This window comes from Columba livia, chromosome 2 (assembly GCF_036013475.1).
Source record: "Columba livia isolate bColLiv1 breed racing homer chromosome 2, bColLiv1.pat.W.v2, whole genome shotgun sequence".
Taxonomy (NCBI): Eukaryota; Metazoa; Chordata; class Aves; order Columbiformes; family Columbidae; genus Columba; species Columba livia.
In genome coordinates this window covers 136017851-136035216 of record NC_088603.1, presented here as the reverse complement: position 1 = coordinate 136035216, position 17366 = coordinate 136017851, and the positions used below count along the sequence as shown (strand labels likewise).

The window sequence follows — 17366 nt, the reverse complement described above, 5'->3', positions numbered from 1 at the left end:
TCTGGTTTCCCTTAAAAGAGGAATTTGCAAGACCAAAAAGCTGCATTTTTCATTGTACACTTGAATGCATATTATAAAAGTCAACAGAGAGTCTAATTTAAATGATTTCTCATGGAGCCTAGAGCAATCAGGAGAAGAACAGATATGGCTTTCATTGGAGGCTGATTGAAATTATTTTGGGAAAATATTGGGGAAGTTTGTGTGGGCACATTAGAGAAGATATTTAGATAAAGAGTCCTTAATACAAGCTTTAATTCAGAACATGTTATTTCCAGCTGATATTGTGGACTAGCCCCGTTACAAGAGTTTGTCTGCAGTAAATCAGAGTTGGTTGTAGAGTTAGTCTGAAGACTTGTAGGTCTCATCAAGACAGAGGATATTTTGGAGATCTTTGAGCAGGAGTCTGCTTTTTATGCAGAACTTGCCTTGGATCAATAAATGCTCTGTGCTAGGCAAGCTTAGACAAAAAACTTTACAGCTGCATTTTGGGAGATGCTGAGCCCTTGGTGATGCTCTAGCACAGCAGCCCTGAGGGGTGGGATGGTCAAGTGCACAGGAGGGCACCTCGCTGGGCTCTCCCTTACCGAGCTGAAGGGCTCAGCATCACCCTGATATCGACCCAGACACTCTCCAGCGAAAAGCCCAGAAAAAGATAAAAAAATAAAAATCCAAGCAGTGTCTTTTCAAAAGTGACAGCTTTATCAGTCAGCGCCTCTCCTAAGCATCCCCAATTGCTAACCTGGTCTTCTCATACATGCACGCCATCGGATGCAAACTCATTCCCCTCATTAACATTTTAAATGGTAAAAACAATTAAAAAAAAAACCAAATGAAAGGGGAAGGGGAAAGGGAAAAGGTAAGGCTCACAGCCTCGCTGGGCTTCACCCCTTTCATCTCAGAGAGAAAATCACGGCTCAACAAACAAACAAACAAACAACAAAACAAACACCCCCTCTCCCTTCGCCCTCCTCCCACCCGCTTGCAGCGTCCGCCTTTGCTGGCGGGAGGGTTCGTGTCGCGGATGCCAGTACTCACATCGCGGAAGATGCGCAGCCCCGCTCCCGGCTCCGCCGCCATCCGCCCGCCGCAGCTGCCGACCCCGCCCGGAGCTGCGAGGCCGGGAAAGGCGGTGGGGATGGCGGGGGCGGACCGACCGCTCCTCCGGCCCCCGGGCTGGCGGCTTTGCCGGGGGGACGAGCCGCACGCCCCGCCTCGGCTGCCGCGGGAAAAGCCGCCCAAAGGAGGCGGGAGGAGAGGCTGGTGCTGCTGCTTCTCACCCCAGAGGGTACCGGGGGAGTTTATCCCGTCCTGCTCTGCAGCCGCCTTGTTGCATCTTTACCGTGTGTTCGCGGCGAGGCTTGCTTTCTCTCCACGAAAGAAATTTGGTTCTTGCAGTCTGCCAGGTCGTTTTCATCATCATTTTGGCTGCTTTGCCCTTCAATATGGTCACTTGGGGAGACCTTTCTTGAACCGCAAGGCCCAAGACTGAACATGCTTTGAAGTCCCAGCGGTGCGGAGGGGTGATGGGGTGTAACTGTACTTCCACATGGCTGGTGTAGACACCACGATAAACGGCGCTCTGCAAAAGGGCTCAGGCTTGAAAATGAGATCCTTAAATATAACATACCCCTCCAGGTGTTCTGGCCAAAAATCAGGGACTGTGGGGACATGGGAGTGCTGGTGTTTCTGGAGGGGAGAGAGCGGGGGGCTGGAGGATGCGGTAGGAGCGGGCTCTGGGGTGAGGGCAGGGAGGAGGAGGATGCCGGGGTGAGGGGGAGAGCAGATCTCAGGGAAACTCCCACCCCTGTGTTATATCAGACACGTGCCAAGAGGTTATTGCATGGACATCGTGTAACAGGGGCTTTGTCTTTGCTCTCCTGCCTCGCACCACCAGTGCATGGCATTGTGATTATACATTATATATGACGATAATATTATATATTATACATTATATATTACTATAAATTATTATAGACGATACTATCCTCCAGGACAAATGTTAGAGGGAAGTTTTTCCTTAAAAACACCTTAATGTATGAAAAGCCTCGGCTGTGGCAAGACTTGCTGTGTGTGGGTGCTCCTGCTTCTTTTGCCTTCCTTTCCACGTTTCAGAAAACCTGAGAGAGGGGAGAGAGAAGTCTCCAATAGGAAAGATAAGGAATTTCACAGGGTGAGAAATTTTTAAAGATGGTTTGAAAAAGAGATGGAAAAATAATCTCAGGCTATTTTAGCTTTTTAATAATACTAAAAGATTTTTATTTAATCTGATTTTTGTGATGAAAGTATTGGAATGTATTTCTTTCCAGAGAGACAAAAGAAGAAAACAATCCAAAAGTTGTCTCAAGAGCCAGAAGGGTGAGTGGAAATAAGGAAAACCTTCCTTAGACTATAAAGGGACTTGTTTTTGTTAACTGTTATACTAACAGCAACAATAATAATTTACATATTTAACTTTATTGATCAACTATTATCTTGGAAGGAAAATATGTTTGTTGAAGAACCATTATCTTTCCCCATTGATTAGTCTTAACATTCACTGTGAATATTTTAACTTTGTCTAGAGCAATCTTCCCTAAAAACAGTAAGAAAAAAAAAGTGTAATCCTCATATTTTTAGAGCAAAATTTGAAACATAAGAAGCAAAAATAGGTCATAAGGCTTTTATTGTACTAGGAAGAATTATTTCCATTATTTAAAAAGTTACCTGCAAACCACCTTTGCATGATATAGAAATATGACTGTACTATTTAAGTGATCACTTTTAGAGACTTTAGCTTTCAGGTTCAGATGAGCAAACAGTATGTGTAACTTACTGGTGATACTTTTTTATACCACTTTCAAATTTTCTGAAGTAATATCTCAATTTTCACAACATGAACAGGATGCAAGCTCTGAATTTCACCAGCCTCCCTCATCATTCAGTGTTTTCCCTCTTACTCTGAGCAAGAGGCTGTGAGGTGGAGGAGAGGGGGATGTGGCTGCGTGGTTCCCCATGATGTGAGAGTACGGGTACAGGACTTGCTGCCTTCAAGGGAGGATAGTGCTTTTGTGACATTCCCAGGTGAGGTCAGCAGAGGTCGGCACTCAGTGATACCCTCACTTCTGCAGCCACAGAACTGTGCTGCTCGTGATCTCCTGCAAGAGATAAAGTTGTTCTGCCTGTGGATGAGGATAAACCTAAAAGTGCTTGCTCTTTTTCTTGCCTTGTGTCACATCATTAAACTTTTATTTAGAAAGCAGCCTACTGTACCAACATCTTTGCTCATGTGAAATGAAGTGTTCAGCCAGTATTTAATGATTTTGCCCTTTTATCTGGGAAAAACAAACAAGTGAAAACTGGCAACCAGCGCTACCTTACGCTCACTGTGCAGTGGACTGTGCAACAAGAGCCATCAGCGCTGAAATAGACAGCAAAGCTTCATTTTACTGAGGAAATGCAAGCTGCCTAACTGTCTAATCAACTTTCTAAATCATTCCATGATGGTTAGCTACGCGTGTTGCCTCTAAATGACAGGAAAAGCACTATATAATGCTTGTGTCAAAATATAACCTTTCCAGCAGAAGAACAGCTTCCACGCTTGGGTACCCCATGAGTCTGTGGTGAAAAGTACTGTTTGCTCTTGACTGAGGAAATGGATCTGCTTTATGGTCCTATTTTTTGACTGTAGGAGTGGATTGGTACCTATGAAAAGAGTTGTGTTAGCATAGTAACGTGTCTCTCTTCAGCTCCCAAAACATGTAGTTTCATCTTGGTTTGAACATCTGGTCTGGTGCTTTGTAGGTCAACCCTAAAACATGCTCCAGTTTGAGTACTCAGGAGCTGCCCCCTGTAACAGATTCCTCTTGACTTTTCTAGATCACTAAGCTGTAACAACAGAAAAATTTCAGGGTTAGTATGTGTGTGGCCATGGCTTGTTATAGAAGCAGTAACAGAGGATGCTAGAGGTCACCTTCCTTTTCCTTTTGTGTCTTGCACATGGACTAACCTGACCCAGCTAAGCAGCCAGTATGTTTATAGCTCAGTGTTTCCAGGAATGGGACTGTGAGGATGGAAAAGTGAGTCCCCTTCCATGTTGTATCTGTGCCAGTGGCAGCAAGGATAGATGTACTGAAAGATACAAGCAAGGATACACGTACTGAATCCCAAAAGGAGTGATGAAAAGCGTCAGGTCAACCACTTATGCAGGAGTATGTTGCTTACCTCTGGTTCATCAGATGAAGAACACCTCAAAGTTGCCATCTCTGGGAATTCATTTTATCCTCAATCCTGATCCCTCCTGGTACAAGACTTGAGTCCTCCCCCATGCCCCTTTCTCCCCTCCCCCTTTCCCTCCACTCTGGTGTAAAGGAAACCCAGACACAGGTTTCCCTGGAGCCACAGTGCACTCCAACAGCAATCCAGTGTAGGCAACTGGGATGTAGGATGTTCATCAGCAGGTGAACCTGGATGAAGTCTGTGTGCATTGGAGATCTTTTCTAAATCACCAGGAAAAGAAAGGTAAAGCCATAATGACACATGAGGAATTCAGGGAGATGCTGGCTTCCACGCTGGTAAGAGCTCCTGCAGGAGGAAACCATACAGCTTGCACCAGAACATTATTTTATTCTTTTTGTTTATTTGTATGCTCTTCCTACAAATATTTGGAAAAAAATCGCCAAAAATCTACTAATTCAATCCAGTTTTCATGTATGTTCCCAAGCCTAATTTTTCTTAATAGTTTGGTGCCCTTGACAGACTGTTCCCAGTCAGTGGGAAATGCCAGGCCTGGGATCTCAAGAAGACTTTAGACCAGCAGCTATGAATCTCAGTCTCTTTCCCAGCCCCTTTTCCATCTGTTGGAGGATCATAAAACTCCTGAGATATAACAGTATCATTATAAAGATAAACACAGTAAAGATTACACAGTTCTGGGCCAGTAATGCACAGCAGTGCATTAGAAGTGCCTAAGTAAACTATATGCACATCATTGTACCTGGAATATCAGTTGTTCCTTGCAGGACATAGGACACATATTTTTTTCACACACGTAGAGTGAGGCAATTTTGTAGCTTTTAGAACAACTTTTTAGGGACATGTGAAACGCATGAGATGTGTAATGATAATTAATATATCACACAAACTCTCCTATGCACATTTTGTTTGTGGTCAGACCTGCAGGAGCATTTGGAAGCAAGTAGCATAATAAAACGACTGTAATGGGGCATCAAGCAGAGACTACGGCTCATGTTGAGAAAAAGCCTGCTGTGTGGCTGGATGGTGAAGTCAGACGTTTAGTCAGATCTAAGAAAAGGAATAAAGGAAGAGATCAAAACATGACAGAGAAATCAGAAGCATAACAATGCAACAGCACCGTAGAGAAGCACTTTCATTCTTTGTGTTTTCAATATTACCCCCCCCCAAAAAAAAAGGTAGACGGAAAATGCTATTGTTAGTCTGCAGCGAAAAATAATTTCACATTTAATCCAAACCCAAAGAAGTCCAGTTCACAGTACCTGTCAGACTCAGATATAAACAATGATCCTGAGAAGTCCATATGCCACAGCTCCTTTTCTCTTCAGAATGAAGATGATAAGGTTATTTTTATTGCAAAACTTTAGTCACTAATTATTTGTCAAATGTTTTTAAAACTGAGAAGACAGTTTTCCATACAGCTGAAGAAGGGAGTGAGGCTCCACCAAAGAGTTAAGTCCTGTCTTTAGGGTCCTGGTCTAGATTTGCTCTGAAGAAGCCATTGACTACAGAATAATTTTAGGACCCTGGTGAATTTATTCAAATGCTTCAGGCTTATCAGGGTGTATAAATAATCACTGTTTCCTGTTTCTTCCCTGCATATGTACTATCCCACCAATGCCAACCTAAGAGTAACAAGATTTGTTATAAAAAGTGTTTGAGGACTGCCACTGAGAAAAATGCCAAAGGGTTTCTGCATCACAACTGTGTCAGAAGTAAGTGCATATGCACACAGAGAGCACAGCAATGGGGGAGACTGTCTGAGACATATGATGTGGAGTCATGGTTTTGAGGTTTGGCAAAGCTTTGGCACCTGAGCTCTGCTTTAGGTATTCAAATATTTTCCTAGGTGTAGGCCATCATCCTTCATATACAGCAGGGGTTTAATTACATGAATCCAATAACAAGATCATTGGTCTGAGAAGAGTATCTCAAGCTCATTTTGATAGCTGGATTTGAGAAAATTGGAAATATTTTTTAGAAAAAATTGTATTATTTCAATACTTTTGTGAAATGAAGAATTCTCTCTCTCCAATTCCCAGGCTGCTACTGCTCCTGCAGTATACATCTCCCATGAAACAGTGTCTGACGTGACGATGCCAGCTCTTTTCTTTGCTTTTCAGTTTGAAAACCTGTGGCAGCTGTTGAAATTCTGCTCTCAGAAACAGCCACCTGCCTTATTCCAGCTCAGCGGTTTCATCACTTAAAGCCACACTCACAGAGTCTGCTGTGGGCAACCCCTCTCCCCGCGATGGGCAGTGCTGGTGGCACGTCTGGGCCTTCTCACCTGAAGTAAAGCCAAGGGCTCTTCAAGCTCTTTTAGACTGATGTTTGCAATCCTACTGTTACAATTATAGCTGATACTCCGTTTTACTTTCAGAAAATTTCTTGGGAGGACCGAATTCTTGCAAAAAAAGTAGATATGGAACCATCTTATTTCAAAACAATCTCTAGCAACTTTATATTACCAGAGCCTGAAGTGACAAGCACTCTGTTTGCTCCCCAGGTGTTACCATGTTCAGTCCCAGGCTAAGGAGAACAGTGCAACAAAATGCTAAAAAGGAGGGGGGAATTAGGATGTGAAGTTCTCTGGTTAAAATCCTGGCCACGTTGCAGACTTTCTGTAGAGTCCTAGACAAATAATTTAGTAGCACTGGAGTGCCTAGGAGGCCCTGAATCCCTGAATTATCTGCAGACTTGCTGGGGGTGCACCCTGTCCCATCATCCTTGTCAATTATGAAGATGTTATACAGTACTGGTCCCAGTATCATGCCCTGTGGTGCATCACTAGCGACTGGGCCACATTTGGCCTGGAGAGGCTGAGCAAGCTGGGACTGTTCACTCTGGAGAAGGGAAGGATCAGGAGGAACCTCATCAGTATATACAGACAGGGCAGGAAAACAAAATTCTACAGATAGGCATATGATCTCAAAATGTGCTCACTCACTGCAATAGTAACAGGGAACTGTAAACAGCATTTTAGCATGCGTATTCTCTACAAAGGCCAAAATACACAAACTTAGTCATCAAAGGATGCGATAAAAAAAGGGACATTGTATGTGTTTCACTGTGAGAGGCATTTTTTTAGCATTCAGGGAGTGATTGTACAAATCGCATTAAAATTAATGAGAATTGCAAGACTGAGTTTTCTACATGGGACATTTATCCTCTCTCTTAAATTTTAAAGACTCTTTATTGCCCTCAGTTAAAAAATAAATAGACAGTTATTCTTCTTAGGTCTGTTTCTGTGCTGATTTATATTAAGACAATAAAAGAATAATTGTATTCTTTGGTGTCAGCCTTTTGAGCTCTGGAGAGCCTCCTGAAGCTACACTGCTGGTGTGAGTAGAGGATGTGACAGCAGGAGATAAGAAGTTGACTCATTTCATTTCAGTTACCACTAGAGCTGTAGGCATCAGTCACCACTTGCTCTCTCCTTTTCCTTCTTGTCTCCTCTTCTACGTTTCCTTTTCTTTTCCTAGAGAGCTCTAAGTGTGCATTCTTTCCCTGGGAAAGATTTTAATCTGAAGACTCAGTGCCCCATATCATTATGGGCATCATGGAAGTGCATTCAGTGTTTGGCAGATTGAGTCCTAAAGTAGACACGATACAGCAGGGGACGATAATGACAGAAGTATGGGAAGAATTAGAGGGGGAAGAACATTATGTGTTCAAATCCCTCAGGTTGTTTTGAAAATCATGTTCATGATTATTAGTGAACATCAGTGACTTAAATTCTTACTTACTTGTATTAATAAGTATTATTACACCAAGCATAGCAAGAACAGACACAAGCATTTCCCACTTGAAATAAGGAAGATGTCAACCCAAACTCCAAACTTGCTAATCAGAGTTTCAGATCTCATTTTAAAAAATGCAGGCTTTTGTGAATCTCCTCACTCTCCAAGTTAGAAAGTAGTTTCCCTGGATGAAATGTAGCAAATTTGGAAATGCCAGTTTTTCACTTGGATGCTAATCAGGAATTCTGATTTTCTACAGGAGGACCTGACTAATAAAGTTAATATTTTATTCCTTTTTGGATATTGATTAGATGATTAGATACAGATATTTCTGATGGACTTATATCAATCTGTGAAAATTCTTGATGAATATGGCAGCACATAAACAGATGGAAAGTTAATATTTTTATTGCAGACACTCCTAGAAATCTTAATCACGGATCATCACTCTGTTATGCTGGATGCTAAACAGCTGCAGGACAATTGGCAGAACCCACTGGTGAATGACAGAAATCATTTTTTTGTTAAAAAACCCCACAACATAAACATAATGAAATTCTGCTTCCCTGCACAGTCCTCAATATATGTCTGCTTCTCTTTACCTCAAATCATCTCCTCAGTAGTTAAGGGATAATAAAAGCAAATATCCTGGAGAAAATAAAGCTATATTGTCCAGTTCCTTGTGATACACTGCCAGAGTAGTTATCGGGGTAAATTTCCATAATACTTTCTGGGTCATTTGGAGCAGTGAATCTGAATCCCATAAATCAATATTACTAACATTGACTCAGGGAATGCATTCATTGCCTTGCTTCATAAAAAGACTGTTACCAAAAGGTCATTGGTATCTGAAAACTAATTAAGGATTATTCTCAAATTCATTTGCTACTCAAAAATTGAAAGTGGTTGTAAATAGAATGTCTGTGGGACAGAATTTCTTGGTATTAAAGAATTTTCCAGCTTAAAAAAAAATAAAATGCACTAAAAGACTATTCCATAATCTTTGTAACACTTGACTGAAAATAATCTAAAGTCACAGGATTCTATTACATCTCAGACAAAACTTGTTCCTTGTTCCAAAGTTCTTTCTGTTTTGAAATTTTTTATTGTTTCTTTTGTGTTTGTTTTTAAACATATAAGCAGTTGATTATTGAAAATATTTCAGCATTGTCTGTTGTTTATAGGCCCAGAGAACACTTCATTAGAAAGAAGAGCTTTGTCACCAGAACAGGACATTTTTTGCTCATTTCCCCCTATCTCTAACCGATATTAAATACTATGTTAATTTTTATTTTTACTCTGTTGATGCCGGCCTTCCTTATCCAGTTCTATATAGCCACTACAGCTGTGCCATCTTGTGGTCTGCACAACGCTTGTAGTGTTTTGTAGCTTGGAGATTAATCAGAAGTGTAGCAACTTGTCATCAGCCACAGCCAAGGCAGCACAGATGAAATGCCCCCACAAGCAATAGTCCAGCCACTCTTAAGCAGTTACTTATTGTGGGCTTCTTGTTCTTGTTGCCTTTCTTTGTTCTGAGGAGCAGTAGCAGGTGGGTCTATAGGAGCTAAGGAGAGTTGATTCCAGTTTCACTTATAACTCCAGAGCAAAAAAACAGCTTTTGCTGATGTAGGACCAGCCTTTCAATCCCAGCGTTAATAGCCTGTGCTTGGATAGCAGTCTCTCCTGGTGAGAGGAGAAGAGCTGTTTTTACTTACAGCCATGCAATTAGTATCCCTTGGGCTTCTCTATGTCCAGCTGCAAATTAGAGATGTCTTATGGCTTCTTTTCCCTGCTGCAGAATGGCAGTGTTCAAGGTGGCCCTTCCATTTGCTGATTAGGTGCTGTCCTAAAATTGCATCTGGTTTTATTTGCCTCTTTGGGAAACAACCCTGTTCCTTGATAGTTAACTTTTTTTTTTTTTCCTGTTTTCCAGCCCCAAAATATTAATGGCCTGTTTATTCCTATGTTGTGCTGTGTCAGCTAAAATGCTTTTTCCTTCCCTGAGGTTTGGTCTTGATAGCTTTACATAGAACAATTGCTCCTTCTTTCAGCCTTGATTTTGCTAGGCTAAGTTAAACTCTTTAGTGTTTCTCTCATTAAGAGAAGCTGTTAGTTCCCTCATCATGTCTGCCTTCTCTGCATGTTCATGTTTGCTTCTCTTTTCCAAAGCAAAGGACAAGAGTTTTATGCCATCTTCCAGAAAGAGCTCACAAGGAAAATGTCATAGTAAGTTTCCTCTTTTCTGCTAGAAGTAGCTCAGACAATACCTTCTAGGTACCTTTGCTGCTTTGAAAATAAACCGCTGGTCCATCATCTCCCTGAATAACAAACTTCCAGTCTGTAACACAAATCTCATTGTAGGTTCAAAGGGCATGTTCTTACAACATATTTGATGGAAGCTCATTACACTGCTGTGACTCCATGCTCAAAGGTCCTCTAGTTCCTCTTGAATGATACGGCAGTCTTCTGCTTTGTCACATCTGCAATTTCAATTAAACATTCTATGTTCATTGTTTGCTTACACCCAACACAGGAACCTGTTTTCTTTAGCAGCTGAAAGATGACCTGGCAGTGCTATCAATTGGACTTAGGTCCAAAAGTTTTTATGGTGTTTGTGTGGCCCTGCAGAGCTTCTCTGAAAGTGTCCATGCTCAAGGGAAATGGGAGGCATCACCATCCCTGCACTTGTGGGGTACCAACAGCCCCCTGGAGCAAACGCAGCCCAGGTGAGGACTTTCCCAGGAGGGAGGGAAAGGGCTTGTGACACAGGCTCCCCCCAGCTGAGTGACACAGCTTGGGGTCCAGGGCAGAGTTGCATTTGTTTGCTGAGCAGCCCTGGGGCATCTGGTTAAAAAAACCAACCAACCAACCAACCAACCAAACAAACAAAAAAAAACCCAAACCAAAACAAAACCAAAAAAAACAAACCAAAAAAAAACAACCCAAAACCTCAGGAACCCTTGCTGGGAGGAGAAACAGTGTAAGTACTGTTACAGAAGATGACTAAACCCACCACAAATCCTCAAGGATCTCTGCTGCTAACCTCCTTCTAGCATAGTCATTTTCCTTCCAGCAGAATCAGATTGTCATCTGCCCCGTTCCAAATCTCAGACACTTCTACAGTTCTTTTATGAGTTCCTTTCTCATTCATCTAACAGATATGGTCCCAAGTGGCAGCACATCAAATATTTTCCTGAAGTTCAGATAGATGAGATCTGCATTTCCTATTCAGATGTGTTTGCACATCAAAGAAGCTTAGTCTGGCATGATCTACCATTGGTAAACACATGCTGCCTTTGATCTCATTTTCTATTAACCTCTGTGAGCTAAAATTGTAATAGATGTGCAGTGTTTCTAATTGGAAATCAGAGTTCCCACGAGTCTCACTTTTCTTTCTACTTTTGTTCCCTTCACATTTGCTTTTACATTCATGAGTATCAATGTGAGCATAAATAACTATACATATCATGTTCCTGAAAAGCAGGAGATTAACAGCTGGGCTTGCTGAACTCCACTAATCTACAGATCAGGTACAGCTCAGGCTCCAGCTTTAGGAACTGCTGTGCTCACATCTGCCGCAGGCTGCGCTGGAGAAACCAGGACAGAAGCAGCAGTGGGGTCAGAGCCATCCGTGCCCCTCAGCCTCCAATGGGTCCCACTATCAAGTCTCTAAATAGCATATGGCTCTCAGATTTTTATTTTAAATAGCCTACCATTAACTTAAATCTAAGAAATCTGCTATTCTTCTCTTCTTACCTTTTGCAATTTTTCTGTAAAAGCATACAAAACCTAAACTGTTCTCAGCTTTCGAGCAAAATGACCCAGGCTGCAGGCATGCAGTTCATGTCTGAACTCTAATCTGCCACAGAGGGAGTGCTCCTCTGTTAATTTAGATTTAATTTTTTATACCACAGCTTAATATTGTCTAACCAAAACCCTTAGGGAATTTTCTCCAGTCTCTCCTAATTAAAGTGCTAGAATAGCGTGTTTCAGCAAACATGCCTTCTTCTGGTTCTCAACCAGAGCTGGTTGAATAGGATAATAACATTTGAATAAAATTTCCAACCTTACACATTAAAGTGTTTGCTATGAACTAAACAAGCAAATCATCACACACACTTGTGAATAATGCATTTGACAAAAGTTGCAATACATTAAAATGACATTGACAAATACTCAGATCACTCTCCCTTAAAATGTAAAAGGAACAGGAAATTTATATTACCTTTTTAGAAAACAGAGTTTATAAATCTCTAATTTATATTTTGAAGTATAAACATAGTGTCCACATTCATTTTAACTCATGTTGAGCTTATTATATTTAAATGGAAATCAGAATTGTAAGCTAATGGAACAGCATGAAGGTGCTTTCAACAGCATAACTACTTTGTTTTATTTGCTTTGTCATTCCCAGTGAGTTTCTGAAACTGAATGCTTTAGAAATTTTGAATCTTACCTACCACGTCATTAAAGCAAGAGATTCAAAGCTGTGCAAATGTAGTTTTCTATTCCCCTCTGCATGACATTCAGCAATTTTTTTTGTTTTTTTAGTCTTTAGGGAGCTGTGGTGCATGGAAAGAGGTTTATCAGTCACATCTGGTTCCCATCTTGTATTCTTTTCTTTCCCTCCGTTTTGCATTTAAATTCCTACAATTGAAAGGATACGAACAGGTTAGATCAGAGCTGTGGAAAACAATGTGTAGATGTACAAACTCCATCTGCACAAAGAGCATTGCTCACACTAAGCCTTCCTCACAGATAAGAATTTGCGCGTGAACAAGGGTTAGTAGTAATTTGTGGTATGTTTGATTAAACCAGGAAAGCAGTAAACAGGATGGTGACCTGAGATAACTACTAATGGACTATCAAACAGCTTCTACAAACCACAAATTAAAGCAGGGGAAGTGCTTACAGAGAGAGCACCCTCCCCGTTGGCCATATGACAACACGTGCGTGCACTGTTTGCGGAGCTGCCATGGTCTGTTGGATGCTCCACTCTCCTTGTGTGTTTAACCAGATCACCTTTAATAACTCAAAGCTGTCGGTTCCTCATTCTTCTTCTCAAGTCATTGAATTGTCAGATAAGATTACGAGAAGGAAGCTTTAATTCTGGTGAATATAAGAAGAAAATCTATTATGGATACAATGCATGAAAATGTACGAAAGTGTCATATTTAATCCTCTCCCCATCTGTCTTTAATCAGCACTTGATTTGTCGATATGAATATTCTTAGACAATTCCAGTTTCTTGTCTGAGAGGGGATTTAATGCCTGAAACCCTTGTATGGGTGAGAAAATTTATGGAGATGTACAGCAGCTGTAATTTTTCCCTTTTATTTATTTAACATTTGCAGGATCCCAGCTGTTCTCTCTTTTATCTATAGTAGACAAGACCCTCAGCCCCAGGGCCTTGGTCCAGAGGAGTCTCTCCCTTCAGCTGCCTCTACAGTCATGCCATCCCCATGCCAGCTTCCTTCCCACACACCACATTGTTTCACACTGTGCAAAGTGTTGTATGGGCCATCCTGGTCCTGACCATCCTGGTCCAGACCATCCCACTCCTGACCATCCTGCCTATCTGCTCAACAGACACATGTGGAAAACAGGGGTCTGCCTGGGAGGTGGCACATACCACCAATGTGTGTACTAATCACATCTTCTTGCCAAAGGTCAGAGTTCCACGTGTGTGCTTGGTAATAAATGCCTGTAATCTCTGGCAAATAAGCCTTGATTCTTGTGTTGGTATTTGTTTTACACTTGTTTCTTTCCTGTCCTTCAGAACAGATGTTGGGTCAGAATCTACCAAAACCAGCCTAGCAAATATTTGTCAGTGGTTGCCTCTCACAGTTTCCCACCCACAAATCTTTTGCTTTGACTCCTTTGGCCCTGCTGTGTTCTGCCTGCACCTACAGCTGAGCATTATCTCTTAGTTCTTTTCCTCTTCTTTGGGAAAATGCATGTCCAGCTAAAGCAAATCTCCATCCACGTCATTTGTAAGAACAGACAAGGAAATTACACAACAGGTCTGCAATGCAATTCCATACACTGGATTAAGGATACCTGGTAGATGACTTATATAAACTACCCTTTCACATTCTGTAGCTCACACTAAAACTGTCTGCGCTGTGGTCCTTGGCTCTTGCATGTGGAAATAAAATGGCCACTTGAGGCAGAGTTCTTGAATTTCCGCATAGCCTTAACTAACAGTTAAGATTTACCACCCCTTCTCGTTTTATGTTGTCAACAATGAGGAATATACGGGCAACTGAAGAGTAAACATAAGTACTTATCAGGTGGATCTCACTTGAAGAGGAAGTAAGTGATATCAAGACATTTTTAAGCCACTAAAGCAGCCCTTAGTAACAGAACATCATCACTGCCCGTGGGAGTCTGGGAATGACTCTTACGCTAACTCTGGACTATCTAAAGTAAGGGCAAAGATGCAGCTGCAGAAGATGAAGACCCTGGTCTTGCTGGAGAGGCTGTGGCCAGATCTTACTCATCTCCCTGACTTGGTGAGGTGCCAGCGCTGCAGAGAGGATGAGCAGCTTCTCCTCCTCCTGAGGACAACATGTGTTACTTGTTTTGCAGGTGACACATGTACAGACAGAAGGTGTGGGTCTCCTCTTACGACCTCAGTGGACTTCAGCTGCTGCTGCTTCTTGCATCCTCCTTCAGTGGGAAAGCCACACTGGCTGCAATGTGTGTACTCTTGCCTAATCACATCTTCTTGCCAAAGGTCAGAGTTCCACGTGTGTGCTTGGTAATAAATGCCTGTAATCTCTGGCAAATAAGCCTTGATTCTTGTGTTGGTATTTGTTTTACACTTGTTTCTTTCCTGTCCTTCAGAACAGATGTTGGGTCAGAATCTACCAAAACCAGCCTAGCAAATATTTGTCAGTGGTTGCCTCTCACAGTTTCCCACCCACAGATTTTTTGCTTTGACTCCTTTGGCCCTGCTGTGTTCTGCCTGCACCTACAGCTGAGCATTATCTCTTAGTTCTTTTCCTCTTCTTTGGGAAAATGGATGTCCAGCTAAAGCAAATCTCCATCCACGTCATTTGTAAGAACAGACAAGGAAATTACACAACAGGTCTGCAATGCAATTCCATCCTCTCTAATTCCATATTAAACTAAAGAGAACCAATTAATTTTTTCACCACACTCCAAGTACATCCCTTATTTAAAAAGCTTTTTCCTGTTAATTGAGATACTTTCTGTGTATTTTGCAACTTCAAGTCTTATTCCTCCCTTCTAATTTATTTAGCTAAGCTTCTTTTCCTAATCTACTCATTTCTCTCTGATCACCTCTTAAAAAGCAGAAGGGCTTCATTTAGCCAGCACTCACTTCAAACGTACAAAACTAGAATTAAAGGGTTCACTGTAGATTTGCAGCATTTACTGGTCTAGTTTGGTGTCAATATTTAACCCTTAAACAAGTACATAAATTACCACATATAGAGCTGTAACATCTGTGTTGTAATACACTTTTGTACTGGCAGATGGAGTAAGAGACTCATACCTAGAAAACGTGGTAGTGTTGATGGTACAAGTGTCTTCGGCATTTGTATAGTTGAATTTCAGATGAACAGAGAATATAAAACAATGGAGAAAATAAAAAAGGTAAGAAATTTACTGTAAGAAAATTTCTCCTTTGGGAAATGAAGCTTCATTAAAAACTGAACCATCTGAAAAAATGCATTGCTTTTCATGTAATTCTATGATGAAAAGAATTGAAAAGCATTTTAACAATGTCAATGTGATTAATTTTAATCCTTTTCAGAAAAAAAATGGTTATGTTTGAACCTCAATGCTCTTTACCAGTTAAGTATCTTAGGGTAAAGCATTTCAAATTTCCTGAAATGGCATCTTCTCCACAAACTTGTGTTCTAAGAAACTATAAAAACTTGATTTTGTTTGCATTCAGAATGAGCACAACTTTCAAAGAGTCAGAATTTTCCTGCAAATTCTGATTGCTGCACAGCTTGAAGTAACTGGAATGTTTATAGCAAGAGTAATTTGAGGATCTCAGTGGAGACAATAATAACGTTTAGAAATTAATTCTAAGGCTGGTGAATTAGTAGCCACATTCTCCCATCACTTCTGCTGATGTAAAATCTCATGGGAAAGGTAATATTAACTTTTTTTGTTCTGGGTCTTTCCAGAAAAAGTAAAGTGCTTTTAATCTGTCATTCTCTTGTTGATTAAAATTTAATACTGATGTTAATCTAGATCTGTACTATCGTAAGTGATGACTGAACACAACTATGCTGTGTTAATTTTAATCTCACAACCCACAAGTCACTTCTGTCCCTTGTATTGTCACCAGTTAAAACTTCTGCGTCTGGAAATCTGCTGATTCTGGGAACTTTACTAATAGGTCATGAGGCAGAGTAAAATACTGGCTAGTTCTGCTGCCTATACAGTTTTAACAAATGAAGTTAAAGCTTTGCTTTGTTTCCAAAATAAGCAAATTCAAGCAGACCCTTACAGAAGGGTATGATTAGTCTCTGATGACACTTGCACAAATTTCAGTTGGGTGAGCACATCTCCATTTACATTACAGCCACAGGATAAGACAGTTATCTTTTATTATCAAGATAGTGACTGACTATTCATTATAGTACATACTATATAGTATATAGTATATAGCATGTATGGTGTTAGTGGGAACAGGATTGTTGGGATAAAGTTTTCCTATTACTCTGCTCACATCACCTCACCATCTTTTGTTAACTCCATGCCAACGCAAGCCTCCCCTCTTCCCTGCATAAGTCTGAAATTGTCTTGTTTGGATGCCACAGCTCTGCTCTGCTCCATTGCCCCACAACTCTTCTACCATTGTTTCTGTTAATATCCAGCCAGAACAAGACAGTTATTTGGAAAGAAAAGGTTGAGTTTTGTGTGCTCCTTGCAGCAAAAGAGTTTTTGCACTTGGACAGTGTGTAAAAGCCTTTGATTCTCCCTGTTCTTGGAGATTTTCTCCCTCCTTCACTCAATGGCCCTTTCCTTCTGCTCACTCTACTGAGTAACTCACATGAGAAAAAACAGTATAATGGAGGGTATTACTCAGTGAAAGAGTTTCCCAAGATGGCCCAATTATTTGGCAAATGTACTGGTTTCAGCCAGGCTGATGGGTCCATATGCAAATCTTTGCTCTGTTTTTTTACTTTGGAAAGAGCAACCAGAGGTGTCCTTGGTACTTATAAAGTGGTTTCCACAAATAAACCCTCTCCTCTCCGCCCACTACTTCCTTCCCACTTCCTTTCCCAGGTTCCACTGGCAAGTCCTTTGTGTAACTGTAACATATCTATTAATCTGACTAGTGCTAATTAACATTTCCATCTTTAGTTTGAAGGATTAAAGTGATTCTTGATCAGATAAGGAAGAGAATAT

At 41.1% G+C, this 17366-nt stretch overlaps 1 protein-coding gene across 2 annotated transcripts in view; it reads right to left on the bottom strand.

Moving 5' to 3' along the window:
• Window positions 1–1227, bottom strand: part of NECAB1 (N-terminal EF-hand calcium binding protein 1) — a 58232-nt gene extending 57005 nt beyond the window's left edge. The window contains exon 1 of one of the 2 annotated variants that reach the window (XM_065053950.1): window positions 1036–1227. In XM_065053950.1, coding sequence (XP_064910022.1) covers window positions 1036–1077 — 42 coding nt within the window. In that variant the 5' untranslated portion in view covers window positions 1078–1227. The remainder of the gene's footprint in view (window positions 1–1035) is intronic. The other variant, XM_005499498.4, reaches the window with a different exon arrangement.
• Between the last annotated feature and the right edge of the window lie 16139 nt (window positions 1228–17366).